We start from the raw sequence: 15708 nt of genomic DNA, 5'->3' as shown, positions 1-15708 counted from the left end.
ACGACTTGGCAGCATATTCTATTATTTGCTCATCTGCAAATAAAATCACACCATTCCCTTTCCACATTTGGCAAATACATTTTGTTTTGTTCCACAGCTTATATAACTCAGCCAACAGGGCAACAGCATCAGCAGCTGTGGATTTCTTAGCTGACAGTGAGGATGTTTTTTAATTCATTATTTTGTGTTATATGTGTGGGCAGTGCAGAGAGAGTGAGTTACAGTCCAATCTGATAAAGGTTCTGCTGTGGATGTTTATGTGCTGGCAAAGTCTGTGGCCAAAAGGTTGTGCGGGAAGGTTCAGGTTTGTTTGGACAGCTTGTTTAGTTGCTCACTGTGAAGCCAGTTCATTCTCTTTGGAGATCGGATGATTTCTTTGCAAGTCATACTGTACTTCTTTCTTTTCGACGTCAAAGGAGAAATGTCAAGACACAGAGGTTAAAAACAACGCAGGCTTTGTTTATGACTAGCTCTAGGGCGTAGATGCACATTTCTGCTAGTTTGATAAGACACCACTGACCTTTCACCCAAGGTTTTCTAGGTCATCAACAAAATATATGGTTATTTACTGAAAAGAAAATGTTTGTTTATATATCCACCACGTTGAGATACTCTTTTAATTTTAACCTTTCACGTGTGGGTTAATTAAGGACATTTAAGTGGTATAACATACATTTATAATTACCATTGCCAACTGAAAGAGATTCTTGCTTCGCTCAATGATTTCATGGTTTCTAATTTTGGGAACTTATTATCCATGCCACTGTTTGCTACTGTCATGTAAGGCTATGTAAAGCAATGCTAATTTCACAAAAATACTCTAAGCTGTTTTTATCCTGGAAAACTGTATCTTCTGAATTACAAGTCTTCACCAAATGTCGTATCCCGTGTGGCAACCGGGGCCCTTTTCCATCTCATGCCTATGTTTGGCTTTTCAGCACAAAATTACTCCATCACCTTATAAGGTGCCCTAAAAGTGCATGTGCACATCCCAGAATTAAATGGTTAAACGTTTAGTCTCTTGGTACCCAGCATCCCTTGTTGTTGTGGTGTCCATGAGAAATAAATAAATGCCTCTTTGCTCTAGAAGTGCGGTACCTCTACCTGCCACTGTAGACTTTGACTTTGGTGTTTGCTCACATGCACTAAGGTTACATGAGTCACAGCACACCATGATGAGTGGCTACTGTAAATGATATAGTAACGCTTTTCGTGGACTAAAATCTATGAAGAAAGGCTTATGTTGTTTATCTTGTAATATTCATCATGACATATGCTTGTTTGAATTGTATGAAGATCCAGTTGATGTCTTGAATAAGGTCATTGAGCAAAGTAGAGGAGAAGTCTTTCTAAGCCTCTAGAAACAGGCAGTCAGGCTATTCAACAACACATTTAGTATAACCTTAAATACCATAAATTGCAGTTTGCATTCCTTGTACAACAGATTATTAATTATAACGCTCAGTGTGTGTTCTGGCTATTTAGTAGTCCTTGAAACCCACCTGAGGAGAAATCTCATTCAGTCTTTGACATATGACTATGACATTCAGATTAGATTGCAAACCATTACCGAAAACACGTTTAGTACCATTCCGTTCGAAGATTTTCCAAAGCAGCTGGATGACTCCTCCATCCATGTGAATTTGCCGCCTTCAAGTGGTCAGTTATATTATTACATGTTTTCCATACATTCTGTTAACTGGTGTAGGTGAAAATGTAGTGAATGTAGGGCTACGTAGTCATTTATGTTATTTGTCTACTCATTGTAAACAAATGAGAACATCAGTCATTTAGTATCAGGCTAAACTGACTTCAAATAGCAGTTTTGTGAGAGTTGGCTTTATGCTGAGTTTAAAATAAAATACACAAGGACAAGACTGCAATCAAAGTGGATGCACGTTTTCCTTTTTTCCACAGAGAGGCTACATCAAGGATGTATTATGACTTATTTCATTGGTTTTACAAGTACTACTATGACGTATACAAAAGTGAGAACAGGACGAGTCTCGCGATAGTTACACGAGAGGTCAAAGTTGACATTGGCCATGTGTGTAATGTTGCCGCATCTACTACAGGACTGTTAGATACAGCTACACTTCATGAGTAAATATTTATGATAATAGGCATTACAGTTATAGTTAGACGGCTTATTTACGTTTTAGGAGACCGTATTGTTCGTCAGCGGAAGTTATATCCGAACATTTTGTTCATGCTGATCGGTAACTTCCGTAGTCCGGCTGTGATGCCAGTCTGCATCCTTTAGCTGCTTAAGAGTTTAGCAGGACATGTTTAAAACCCGACAACTGTTAAGTGCCTTATTCAATCACAGACTTACGCTAGAGAGAAACGGTGAGTTAACTTAACAAAGACAATGTGAGTGAATGTATTGTGCCTGGAGTCATAGTTCACGTGGTGTTTTTAAATACCCCTTTTGTTCGCAATAGTAACCCTTTTGCAAATTCATCGTCCGTCAGTTACATAAGCTAACAAGACTTCATCTAATGTTTTACTGAATGTGCTTTTACTGAAGTGGTGTTATTGCTACACTTAATCATGGAATATATCGTGCTTTCCTCACAGGTGGCCTTTGTAAGTTATTTTGCATGATGAGTGAAGCATCCATAGATGAGCAGACAGCCAAGCAGCTGAAAAGAGCCAATGAAGAAAATGAAGACTCTGCTGAGAAGCTGCAGGCTACAAAAAAATTAAAAGTGGAAGAGGAACCAACTGAAGATGAAAAGAAATATCCCAAAAAGAAAGTTGTCCTCCTCCTGGCATACTCCGGGAAGGGATACTATGGCATGCAGGTACATACAGTAGCTTGTGCTTGTATATCTTATTATATTTACTTTTTGAATTGCCATAACTACACTATAGCTACTCGGCATATGACAATAACGCGTTTGAATTTTGTTTTGATCTCTATTCTCAAAGTACATTTCTATTAACTTTTGCCAAATATGAATTGTTTTCTGTGTTTCAGAGAAATCCTACAGCTACTCAGTTTAGGACCATTGAAGATGAGCTGGTCACCTCACTTGTTAAATCAGGTTGCATTCCTGAAAACCATGGCGATGACATGAAGAAGATGTCTTTCCAAAGATGTGCCAGAACAGATAAGGTAGATATCATGGCAGGAGTTCATGTAATATAATTAGGCCAAAAAGGCACATTTTACGAAAACATTTAAGATATCCACTGTATTCTTCTCCCTCTCATTGTTGTCAGGTATGTTGTTTTAAATCTGCAAAAAATGTGTTAATTGGAAAATAATTGCCAACTATTTTGTTTTGTTTTTTCAACCGTTAAAGGTGGGGTAGGTAAGTTTGAGAAACCGGCTCGAGATACACTTTTTGTTATATTCCATGGAATGCTCTTAACATCCCGATAGCAATGAATATCTTAAGTGCTTTGACAAAAAATCCATAAAAAAATGTAATCTGTGGAAGCCGTAATACTGTAAAAAGCACGACCAATCATTTTAGCCGGCCCGGCTAAAATAACTGGATGGCCTACCTGCCTGTCAGCCTTCCATCGGGGCACAAACTTATCTTGTGCCCTCATTGGTCATGTGTGCGTTTGTGTGTGTTGGAGGAGGGGCTCTATAAGGAAGTGGCAGATTTTCTCTGGTTGTGTATTTTCAAATTCTAGCAATCTCGAGCCGGTTTCTCAAACTTACCTACCCCACCTTTAAAATGTTGAAATGTCTTGCTTTTCTCAGTTTTATTCTATATTTGATAAAGCAAATAATCAGTACAATCATACATCACTGGTCTTTTATTATGAAACCTGAGCTGAGTTTATTTTAATCTGTTTAGGGCGTGTCTGCAGCTGGCCAAGCGGTGTCTCTTAAGGTGAGATTGATGGAAGACATCATTGAAAAAATCAATGAGCATCTGCCACCGCAGATCAGAGTGCTCGGTGAGTCGTTGGTTCTTATAACTTTTGGTTTTATTAATTGAAGCTAAAAGGAGGTGTTCTAACATTTATTTTACATTTGTTCTAACAGGACTCAAACGGGTGACTCAGGGTTTCAACTCCAAGAACAACTGTGATGCTCGTACATACTGCTACATGCTTCCAACTCTGGCCTTTTCCCCAAAAGACAACGACATTGGCAACATAGCAGCGTTTCGGCTTGAGCCAGAGACACTTGAGAGGGTGAACCGTCTGTTTGCTTCCTACAAAGGCACCCATAACTTCCACAACTTCACCTCTCAGAAGGCTGCAAGTGACCCCAGTGCTCGTCGGTACATCATAGAGATTTCGTGCGGAGAGCCTTTTATCAACAACAATACTCAGTTTGCAGTGATCACTGTCAAAGGCCAGAGCTTCATGCTGCACCAAATCCGAAAGATGATCGGCCTGGTGATTGCGGTGATAAAGGGTTATGCGAAGGAGGATGTGATTGAGCGGAGCTGGGGACAGGATAAGGTGGATGTGCCCAAAGCTCCAGGGCTGGGGTTGGTCCTGGAAAAGGTTCACTTTGACCGGTACAACAAACGCTTTGGAGGGGACGGGCTGCACGAGCGTCTGGAGTGGGACCAAGAGGAGGAGGCCGTCAAGGCCTTTAAGGAGGCTCACATCTACCCCAGCATTGTTGAAACAGAGCGTGATGAGGGCTCCATGGTCAGCTGGATGTCAACACTTCATATCCATGACTTTGAGGCTTCAGCCAAAGCTACTGACACTAAAAACAAGGACCAGAAACAGGTATATGGAAGAAATAATAGAGTAGCTTCATTTATTTCAAACCCTCATTTTTGACAATAAAAGTTTGTTTGTTGCATGTTAATATTCATTTTGCTCTCTTTCCCCAGGACAATGCAGAAGAAGGGAATGCCTCGGATTAGGTACCCCAGTCTGAGGAAAGAAGAGTTTTTCTCAACAAAACATTCTCATTTGTTTGGAATATGTTTTTGATTGACTATTTTTGTGGGATTTAATTCTGCTTCTCTTTTACATATGTTATTAAACAAACAACACAATAAAGCCTCTGTATTCTTGATTGTACCCCGATATCTTTCCTGATAAGTCCTACCTTTAATAAATGCAGATGCCCTGCCAACCTGTGTCTCAGCCCCATTAGTGCAAGAATGTTTTTTAAAGTAAAGCGGAAGCACTCTGTGTGGTTAGTTAGGCACATCATAGGCCTTTTGTATGCCCGATTGTTTAATATGTTCATAAGGTAGCAACATATTCATGCCCTTTGTCTTCCAATTTGTAAAGCATCTTAATGTGTGAGTTCATTGTGCTGGTTATTTGAATTATTTTTCTTTTTGTAAATTAAATTATAAACTTTTAAGTGAACCTTAAATGTTCAGTCCATTTTACTGCCATATACAGTATTACAATTAGGAACGTGAGCATCACTATTAAAATACATAATCTATTTGTATAATAGCAACAGTAGTTTATTACTTTATCATAGGTTTTTACCAGAAAGTATTGTGTTGACAAAATGCAGCTGAGGCACTTGATGTACATTTTAAAGCTGTCATGGATGATATGTATGTAGAACTTTACCCTCCAGACACTAGGAGGCAACACCACAGTTGAGTGCTTGGGATTAATGTTGCATTCAAGAACCTGTGGGTTTACAGTTAAGACCTACTCAACTGCTGCACTTGATCAAACGCCCGTAAAACATAACATTATAAAACAACATATATTTTGTAACGCATAATACGGCAGTGTTTAATGTACTTTACTATCATTTGTTAAAATCTTTCATCAACAACATTTCTAGGATGTTCTTTAATGTTTGTAAAAAAGAATGTCCCATTCCTCAAATGTTACGTGAACGTAGCATCTCCAACTAATCATGGCGCCGGCCAAAAGACGCAACGTGAGTTTGTCAGAAACAGCAGAGAAGAGTGTTAAAAAAGCAAAAATTGACCTCAATGCCAAAGTCGAGATTATACTTGAGAGCAGAAAAAATGCCAACGACGTTTTTGACATCCTTGAGGCCCTTGAGGTAAATATAATCAACTATATCACACTGAGCACCCCGACTGGATACATGCTGGTTAGCTAGCTGTGTTTTTAACAAGCATGATGCTACTTCTCTAGGTTACTAAAACAATACTCTGAATGTGTGTATTCCCCTGTATTTGCAGTCTGAAAAAGAGAAGGATGTTGGCAGTGCTGTCAATGCCTGCAGCAAATTGTTTTGCACCTTGTTGGAGAAGAAAGAGCTGTTTTTGGGAAAACTGCCTGGAGAAGAGGAGGCAGTGAGTGGTGAGTACAGGCTGAAAATGCATCATAATTAACGCTAAAGCTACTAATGATGTGGATATAAGCATGCTTCACTCTGTAGCTGCTGATCTGGGTCTGTACATATGAAATAACACAATTACAGACTCCCATTACAGTTTCAAATAATGTTGTCTGTCTGTTTGCTTCCTGGTTCAGGAGAGAGTAGTGCTGAAGAGAAGTACCAAATGTTCATGCGACACCGTTACAACAGCTGTGTGGAGCTGCTGCTGGAGCACCTTAGCCATGATCTCCACGGAGTCCAGGTGAGTTGGAAATGGTGCCCACACAGACTTGACAAAGACTTGTGCTGCTTTAAATCAAAACATTAGTTAACCAGACACTGCAGTAGGGGTCCCTATTTTTGTTAATTATTTTAGTCACATATTTACTCAAGACTAACGCATAAGAGAGGGATCAGATTAAAGTGAAAAGCACAATGAGATGTGTGTAGGAAGGTTTATTCTTACAGCCCCCATGGTTATTTTCTTATATTTATCACCGAAAAAGTACAGGTGGAAAGAAATCAAGTTTTCTGATTTTTATTCTCTGAATACAGGAGACTGCCCTGTGCTGCCTGATGAAGTTTGCTGCAGCAGAAGGAAAGCATCCTCTTGAGGACTTGGACTGGACTGAGCACTACAGCTTCCCAAGAGAACTCCTCCAGGTAAAATATTGTGACACAAAATATAGGTGGTGGAATACTATTACCCATTATCTGTTCTTCCATGTAATTTGCAAAGAAAATAAATAAAGCTGTTTCTTCAAAATGCTTTAAAAAACATCATCCTTTTCGTCATAAGCCTTCTGATATTTGTGTTATCATTTCAGTCAGTGGTGGACAGACTGTTGTCCAAAACTACAGACAACTCCCTGCTGATCTCCAGATTCCAGGAGTTCCTGGAGATGGAGGATGTGCGCTATTATGTCATGAGCTCCATCCGCGAGAATGTAGGCAAAGTCATGGACAAAAACAAAGGGGTAAGAAAAATGTTTCAGAAATAAGCCAATCTGCTGTAGACGTGCTTGATTTTGCTTTCATTGTGACACTTTTTACTATGTTATCATTACTTGGTATGTTAAATGCTGTTGTCTCGTTCCTCTCAGGCATTGTTGCCCATATTTCAGAACAATGTGTTCACGCTCATGTCCAACATCAGTATACCAAGCCAGGAGTCGGAGCTCACTAACTTTATGGTCCAACAAGAAGGTGAGAAATGGCAATGCCGTAGAAAGAGATTATTCTTTGCTGATGATCCACTGTTTGTTTTGAATGTGAGGTTTTTTGTAGGTCATTAAACAGATGGTTTTTTTTTTTCAGATAAGCATGAGGACTGGAAAGCAGCTAAACTGAATGTAAGTAAAATAACTTGATCCAGACAGTCTCATAACTAACCCAAATGATTTTTTAAATCTCACTTTAAATGTTCTACTTCATTGCAGGAACACAAGCGTGTCTTTGAGAGGATGTGGCTGGGCTTTCTCAAGTATAAGGTATTGTAAAACTCTTGCACAGTCATGCATTTTTTTTTATTATCAAAATGTATTCTTCCATGTACACATCTCTGACACTGCCATCTCATCTCTCTGTTGTAGTTGCCAAGTAACATGTATAAAAAGATCTTGGTGATCCTCCATGACTCAATTTTGCCCCACATGAGTAAACCCACACTGATGATTGACTTCTTGACTGCTGCCTATGAAGTCGGTAAGTTGTCAATGTGGAGACTATAACTACTTTAATTTAACTAAAATTGCATTTTTACGTCTTGATACTTGACTCAAATTTATATAGGGTTTTGATGGTAATAACAATATGGAATTTTTGTTTTTAACAGGTGGGGCTATCAGCCTGCTGGCCCTCAATGGCCTCTTTGTCCTCATACATCAACACAACCTGTGAGTATTGGATGAAATGGTATAGGATTTGGCAAATTCACATTAATCAGAGTAATATGTAGAAGAAGTGTGGTGTTTTTGAATTACATTAATAAAGTAGTATATGCTGTGTGTGTTTTTTTGTTGCAGAGATTACCCAGATTTCTACAAGAAGTTGTATAATCTGCTTGAGCCTTCTGTTTTCCACGTGAAGTACAGAGCGCGCTTTTTCCACCTAGCTAACCTCTTCCTTAGCTCCAGGTAAGATCAGTTATCCATAACTGAACATTTAGTTTTTTTTACCCTCATTTTAACCAGCTATAGTTGTTTGTTTTGTGATTAAAACGGTAGCTGGGATATTTAAACTGGTAAACTAATACTGTGCTACACCGCGTTTTAGATTAGCACCATAAAAACTCAAAAAGTACATATGGCATTAGTAACATTTATGTGTTTGTGTTTGTGTTTTCCTCCAGTCACTTGCCAGTGTACCTAGTGGCTGCGTTCGCCAAACGCTTGGCTCGTCTGGCTCTCACAGCTCCGCCCACAGCACTCCTCATCGTGCTGCCCTTCATCTACAACCTAATCCGCCGCCACCCATCCTGCAGAGTCCTGATTCACAAGCCCACCACGGAAGGCGGTGAGTGTCACTCAATCTCAAGCCCGTGGTTGGAATTTCATTTGTTTATAACCAGACAAAATGTCAGGGGTTTCAGATTTGCAGTCCAGTTCCTTATATTTAATACCAATTGAAATAATTTTGTTGTGACATTTAATGTTCTTCTACAATACGAGGACATAACTGATGTATGCTTCCATTCATAATGACAGAGGTTTTAGAAGACCCCTACCTGATGGATGAAGAGGACCCGGTTCAGTGTCGTGCATTAGAGAGCAGCTTGTGGGAGATTAAGGTGTGTTCAGCAAGTAATGATTTTGGATTCACTAATGAATATTAATGACCCTGACTACCACTGAGCTATGACTAGTGTCAGCCAAGGTTCTTGTCATGTTGATTTAAAGGAGATAAATATCATATTCAGAAATAAAAGCTGACTTAATTCAAATTGGAAGTTAACCTTATTTTCCTCTCTTTCTCTACAGACACTGCAGAAGCATTACCATCCAGATGTGACCAAAGCTGCTATGGCGATCAACACACCTTTGTCAGGAAAAGAGGACGATATCGACGAGGTGCTGGAAATAACAACACACGAGGTGACGTATTCCAAACTCAAGGTTCAAGGTTCAAGGTTCTTTATTTTGTCATACGAACATAGCTACAGTGTAGTTATGCCGATGAAATTCTTAGGTCACAGGCTTCTCCAACAGAGCAACACAATAACACAGATAAACAGAAAAATATAGTGCAAGTAAATAAGGATAACAATGACATAATCTTGATAAGTGCAACTCAATGGAAGTTAATTATGTTGCTAATACTCATCTTATACTTATGGTTATCTGAATAGCATGAGTAATGTGTCCCATGTTCTTATCCTCAGCTGATGGAAAGAGACCTGAAGAAGTCTCAGATCAAGAACATCCCACTGGAGTTTGAAATTGCCACAGAGTTGCTAAAAGGAGGGGGAAATGTGTTAGGACAGCACTTCTGTCTGGATTGAAACACATTTGATACAAGGAGCTGCATTCAGAGGATGATATTCATTTCTGGGACCAGGAAGCATGAACACGACTCCACGAGACCATTTTCAGCAGCTGCACCAAGAAGAACAACATAAATACATTTGATCTGGGGTTTTGTCCATGATCGTTGATGTGTAACATTTGTACACCATTAAAACAATCTCAAAGCTCATGGTAAATAAATCAATTTTTTTAAAGAAATCTCTTGGATATGTATTTAATGACTTGTATATTACATATATGATCTGGTTGTAATCATATTTCTGTGTTGTTTGGCCAATGTGGTCATTGATAATGTGGGTGGGTGGGGTCTGGTTTTCTTATTATCTTATTGAATCAAGAGTCAATGGACAAAATATGTCTTAAACTGAAGAGATAATAAAGCCCCTTGAGGCAAATTTGGGGTATTCTGCTTTATAGATATAATTGACTTGACTCTAACCATCCAACTGTGCAGCTCTTTGGTGCTTGGTAACCTGTTCAAGATACTTTTTATGGTCCTTTTACTGCAGATGTCCATTTTTCTTTGCTATAACACCAGTAAGCAATTCAGCCTAATATCGGATTTCTACATATTAGGTACATAATCTGAATATTTGTTGCCCACCTGTCTAACCTTATCTTAAGAAAAGTGGCGAAATGTAGCTTTAAAGGCCCTGCACAACTACAAAGGTGTTTTCAATTATCCAGGTTGATTGCTTAGCCTTTAGGATATAGGTAGGCGAGCCATGCTTGGAGTGGCAGCATGTGGTGTTGTCCACGCGAGGCCTGAGAAAAGTTAATTAGGCAAAGTGAGAGCACCTGTGCGGATTGACCACGAAGATAAGATATACTTTATTGTTCCCAGGTTGGGATATTTTTATTGTTGTGAACGTGTGTTTTAGGAGCTTTCAATTTTACAAATATTTCCCTAGCTTACCGATAAGTACGCTAACGTTAAGCAGACCGCAACATAAGGCCTCGTCGTTCGTACAGGTAAGAGGTTAGCCTTATTTGCTCTTTTCCCTCTCCTGTTCATGTTCCACCCTCTTGTGAAGTGTGCCATATGGACACACAGTAGGTAGCCTCTGGGACAAGAACATTGTGAGAGGAAACTGAATCATAACTGTTTGAAAAAAGCAACTCATATCAGGGAACGGCTGTCCAAAGCACGCAGCCTACGTTGGGATGCTAAGGAGGAAACACTTTTCATTGTTAATTTAGTGCAGTGAGAGCTGCACTCCTGTAGGTTTCCGTTTAAGTGTTGGAGTCTTTATCTATGTTTTTATTTTTCTTCGAAGGAGTATCGTTATAGAGGAATAAAAGGCAAATAAATGGCATTAAACTCTCCCAAAACCGGGAAACTGGTTTGAAAAACCAGCAGAACAGAAGGTCACTGTGAAGAGGATGAGAGAAACCGACGAGCGTCACTTGAATGGGTAACAACCTTTTAAAGTAATTTGCAATAATTTACGTGTCCTGCACACACCAAAAACTATGCAATGTGCATACATATTTTTTCTAAACATGTAATGACGTACGCACTGCACCCTCCTCTCAACTTGATAAATCTGTTCAAGAGATGCTTACCACTGCAGGTTCATAGATGGTTTGCCAGGATGGGACATTTCTGCATAAATCTACAGCACTCCTGAGCTTTGTGTTGTTGATTTTTGTTGTGTCTGTCCTCCTCCTCCTGTCCCCTGCGAGGAAAAAAAAGCTGTCCAAGGTGAGTCAGCACGGAAAGCTGTTTGAGCAATTGGCTGGAGCTCTGAGAGAGACAGGGGAAGATGGATGCATGAAAACAAACAACTTGTATTTCTTGGTGCATTAGTTATTGACACTTTGTTGATAGTATCGAGGTACAAAGTTGTGTTTTGTCTGATCTTGTTTTGAAGTTCCTTTTTATTCCAGTGCACTAGTCTAAAAGAGGACCACAGATTACTGAAATCAGTTTGAGTGTTTTATTATGATGCAGCAGTAGACGCTGATAAGTCAAATCTCCTGAGGTACGAGCAGCATTAACCTTCTTAACCTTCTGGTGTTACTGCACACACTGGTCACTGTGAATGCTATATTCCCGTGTGTGTGCAAAGGTAGAAAATGTGACAACATGCGTAGAAGGGGATTTAGCAGTGACTGATAACATCTGATGCTTTTTCCACGCTCCCCCCTGTCATTGTGTTGCTGTGATACAGTAATCCTCTCTTATGTAACTGAGAGGCTCTCTCTCTCTCACTGAACACTCATACTCATGGACACAGACATGTATTTATCAATCACCAGGCAGTACCTACTAATGCATGGGGCAGCAATGTTGGATTGGGAAATATTGCTGTCAGGAATTAGTTGTATACTTACACTAACAAACAGATCATGTAATTTAATGAAAGAAGTGGATGGAATTGTACAGTAAGTGCCAAAAAAGTCAATATTCAATGTCTCTTTTTTTCAAATAAATGTTTTGTTTGTCCAGTCGATTTGTTTAGTTTTTCTAGAGTTCCTGCTTGGAATAGTATTAAAGAAAAAAAAAAAAAAAATGTTTCTAGAATTATTCTGTGAATGATAAACTTTGCCTTTGTTATAAATAATGTTCATTCTTACATTTAGTTTGAGATGCTGGCGATTTTGTAAATGAAAACTTTTTTGCTTGATCGATTTATTGTTTTGATGGTAGCCTATACTGAAATAAAAGGGCAGAAGATTGTGGGGAAAAAAATCTAAATCCCATTGAAAAATGTCAAATGCATGACAAAACTCAGATGTTTTTGATGTCAAGTAATAAATACTTTAATTGGCTATTGTAATAAAGTACATTAAGGAAAAAAGTATAGCTATAAGTGAAAAAGTATAACAAATACGTGCAGAAGTCCAGTTGTTTTACAAAAGTAAAAGTATGAATCTGAAACACTCATTAAGCAATTAAGATGGACTGGATATAAATACTGAGTGTTTGTGTGTAAAATGGTTCTGTTTTGGTTTTCGTGTGTGTGGAGATGTGAGGTTTGTGTGTGGCTTCAGGATGTGTCATCTCTGGTTGTGTGTGTTTGGCAGGTGATAATGCGGGATCACACATCCGGTGCGAACGTGGAGGAGCGGCTGAGGCGGTCTCAGATGGAGTTGCAGTGGATCCAGAGACAACTGGCTATCATCGGTGCCAGAAACAAACACAATCATCACCTACTGGCCAAGTGCAAGGTACTGTGCTATACCACACTCTGCAGGCCCGTGTTACTACGACACGGTAAAACTTCAGGAGGGGAAATGTGCCCTCTAATGATGATCTTGTCTATAAGAGTTTATTTTCTTGCCATGATAAAATAGTCCTGTTAATAAACAGGTTATTGGTCCACTTCCGAGGAGAAGATCTTGGAAGAAAGTATCACATTAATAGACTGTCTTTAGAAAAAAGGAACATCTGCTCACCCTAATCATAAAGATAATTAAAACGTGTCAATGTGGATACACATGATTTATTTAATCCTTTATTTAAACGGTCTTAAGATTGGTTTAAGCAAAGATAGAAAAACGGATAGCTCAGTCATGCATTACACATTTTCCCAATTGAGAAAGATATCTACAATTATAAATGCTTTTATACAAATAAACAATTATGGAGTTCTGCATTTGACGTAACATTTTTTAATTCCCACTTCATTGCCACTTAGTGTAGCAAACTTAACAAAATAATAAAAATGTTTGTGAAAGCTAAGCCTGATTTGAATATCTTATAACTGGAATGAGCTTTTTTTAAATCATGCTATTACAAATGCATCAAAATGATGTTTTCAAACATGATCATCATTGTTATTACTGAATGTTATTTAATCTTAAATCCATCTGCTCCCGTCTTTACATTTGTATAGTAGACAGTTTGGGGTTTTTGACCACAAATCCGTTTTCAGTAATCTTTCACCTCATCCGACCCTAACAGATGCACACCTGTCCCCTGTTGTGTTTTAAAATCTTTCTGTATTATGTTTTGGTAGTCTTGTTGGCAACTGGCATGGCATTTTAGGATTCAGGTCTGCAGCCCAAAAGGAACGACTGTCACATGCTTTCTATACTTTACTGCAACCATTTTAATAGCAATACAACTCCTAATTATAATTTTTCTTTGAAACTGTATTTTTGTAATATTGCTGGAAAATGTGATTGTGTAAAACGTGCCATAAAAAAGTGTTTATCAAGAAACACAATCCCAGGATTTTTTCCCCCTTTGCATTTATTTCATATGGCCAAAGGAGAACAGCATACTTCTCAAATTGACGTGACATCAGTATATTCACCAAGTCAATAAAGAACCCTAGCTGTGTTAGAGGTGGCAGCCTGTTTTATTAGTAAAATAACACATTCATCAGTTATTTGCATATTTTAAGGGGTCATTTCTGCCTCATCCAGTTTCCATCCATGCACAAACCCTGATTTCACATGGCTCCATGTCATGCTCGAAAACCAATTCACTACGAGAGTAATGAGTCTACAGTAAGCATGGGAACAGCAAGTGTTGCTAGGCAACAGAGTGGGACAGAGCGTACGTTGTGCTTTCTCTCCTCACTCACGCACACTTGGTGTCTCTTTCTTTCTGTCCTCTTCACTGTCCTGTGCCCCCGTCCACAGTGTTAAACGCATATCCACTGAGTACATTGAGTGCATGATGCTGATGCTACCCCACTCAAACACCACACTGATTCAATTTGAGTCCTCTGACCAGGGATGTAGGAGAGGTGAAGAGAGAAAAGAGATGGGTGTATCTGAAGGTCTCTCCAGGAACATGATAGTAAACATTTGATTGATGCTAGAGGAAAGTTATAGGTATCGATAACAAGGAATGCCTTAAACATAGTGAAAATATATGAGACAGTATAATACGATATGTGTATAAATGTAGGATGGAGCGAGGTATGCATTGTTGCTTCTATCAGTAAAAACAGAAAACCACTATCTTCTGTAAGATGCAGAGGAGATAAGTGGATGCTGGACTATGATCTGCTTTGCTTAGTAAATGTTATCAGAGAAAAGAAACTCTGATGTAATGATTTACACATCACTGCTCAACAGATTTCCACAATCCATTCAAAGGAAAGCTTCCCTGCATGTATTTTATTTTTTGCATGTGTGACGTTTTGGGTCAGTTGGACAGGGCGTGCACATGTCTGCGCATAAGCGAGAAGCAGCGAAAAAGAAGGGAGTGGAATGTTAAAGCCCGACTGGAGGAAGGAGCAGAGGGCGCAAGAGGAAGCGTTAACACATTCAGGGTGGGACTCGGAGACTGTTTTCTCTGAGGGTGCCGAGCTACTGTAGCTCTTTTTGCCATCACTGTAAGGGAGAGACTTCCAGCCTGTTACAGTGCCATACAGACTGCAGAGCTGTTAAAGCTGCAGATCAGAAACGCTCATTGCAACTCCAGGCACTCCTGCACCGGCATACACGTGCATACGCATGGATGCAGCACCTCCGCCTTCACTGCCAGTTTGGGATGTGACCGGAAGGGAAGAGATTCATTTTTGGACAAAAAGGGTATTGCCTTTAAGGTAGGGGCATTGTCTCTATTTGTGTCAGCAAAAACATACCTGTTTCGACACACTGCTGTCTACGTCCCCTTTTTTAGACTGTATGATACTGTAGCTTTTCTTCATCCAAAAACACAATACAATACAATGCTCTGCATGCTGCTGTGTTTCTTAGAGATGTAATGCATTGTAAAACAGCAGAGATTACATGTATTCTTTATGAGGAGTAGAATGATAGGCAATCATTTTTCTCCCATGTGGTTGACTGAGACTCTAGATTTTTTACAATCTGTCTAAATCCACTAAAGAGTACCACATTTGTAACATCACCAATGCTGAACAGGAGTAGTTTGATGGGCTTAAACTGATTTTCTTTTTAAATCTGTTCATTAACAGGTCAATAGCTGTACATACATGGCTGACTGCTGCACTGATG

General features: G+C 39.2%; 3 protein-coding genes across 3 annotated transcripts in view; all 3 read left to right on the top strand.

Annotated features, from left to right (window-relative positions):
• The first annotated feature begins 2027 nt into the window (after positions 1–2027).
• pus1 (pseudouridine synthase 1) lies at positions 2028–4988 on the top strand. The gene is made up of 6 exons (XM_034123583.1): positions 2028–2349; positions 2581–2807; positions 2984–3121; positions 3819–3921; positions 4010–4713; positions 4821–4988. Exons 1-6 carry the CDS (start codon positions 2286–2288, stop codon positions 4851–4853), a joined length of 1269 nt encoding a protein of 422 aa, XP_033979474.1. The 5' UTR covers positions 2028–2285; the 3' UTR covers positions 4854–4988.
• An 833-nt stretch (positions 4989–5821) lies between these two features.
• On the top strand, positions 5822–9959 carry noc4l (nucleolar complex associated 4 homolog). The gene is made up of 15 exons (XM_034122692.1): positions 5822–5977; positions 6120–6240; positions 6415–6521; positions 6815–6922; positions 7087–7236; positions 7363–7465; positions 7577–7611; positions 7699–7749; positions 7852–7963; positions 8094–8154; positions 8284–8394; positions 8610–8773; positions 8965–9047; positions 9238–9351; positions 9639–9959. Exons 1-15 carry the CDS (start codon positions 5825–5827, stop codon positions 9756–9758), a joined length of 1593 nt encoding a protein of 530 aa, XP_033978583.1. The 5' UTR covers positions 5822–5824; the 3' UTR covers positions 9759–9959.
• A 581-nt stretch (positions 9960–10540) lies between these two features.
• Positions 10541–15708, top strand: part of LOC117476268 (RIMS-binding protein 2-like) — a 58512-nt gene continuing 53344 nt past the window's right edge. The window contains 3 exon segments of the mRNA XM_034122664.1: positions 10541–10755; positions 11061–11198; positions 12814–12957. Coding sequence (XP_033978555.1) covers positions 12820–12957 — 138 coding nt within the window. The 5' untranslated portion in view covers positions 10541–10755; positions 11061–11198; positions 12814–12819.

Source organism: Trematomus bernacchii, unplaced genomic scaffold, assembly GCF_902827165.1.
Source record: "Trematomus bernacchii unplaced genomic scaffold, fTreBer1.1, whole genome shotgun sequence".
NCBI classification, from domain to species: Eukaryota; Metazoa; Chordata; class Actinopteri; order Perciformes; family Nototheniidae; genus Trematomus; species Trematomus bernacchii.
This window is presented reverse-complemented; position numbering and strand designations above follow the sequence as displayed.

Excerpts from the sequence above, each read along its gene's own strand:
- noc4l (XM_034122692.1), top strand. The coding sequence starts at position 5,825 with ATGGCGCCGGCCAAAAGACGCAACGTGAGTTTGTCAGAAACAGCAGAG. Across the intron at positions 6,522-6,814 it reads ATGATCTCCACGGAGTCCAG|GAGACTGCCCTGTGCTGCCT; the intron begins GTGAGTTGGAAA and ends CTCTGAATACAG. Across the intron at positions 8,155-8,283 it reads CTCATACATCAACACAACCT|AGATTACCCAGATTTCTACA; the intron begins GTGAGTATTGGA and ends TTTTTGTTGCAG.
- pus1 (XM_034123583.1), top strand. The coding sequence starts at position 2,286 with ATGTTTAAAACCCGACAACTGTTAAGTGCCTTATTCAATCACAGACTT. Across the intron at positions 2,350-2,580 it reads ACTTACGCTAGAGAGAAACG|GTGGCCTTTGTAAGTTATTT; the intron begins GTGAGTTAACTT and ends CTTTCCTCACAG. Across the intron at positions 3,922-4,009 it reads ACCGCAGATCAGAGTGCTCG|GACTCAAACGGGTGACTCAG; the intron begins GTGAGTCGTTGG and ends TTGTTCTAACAG.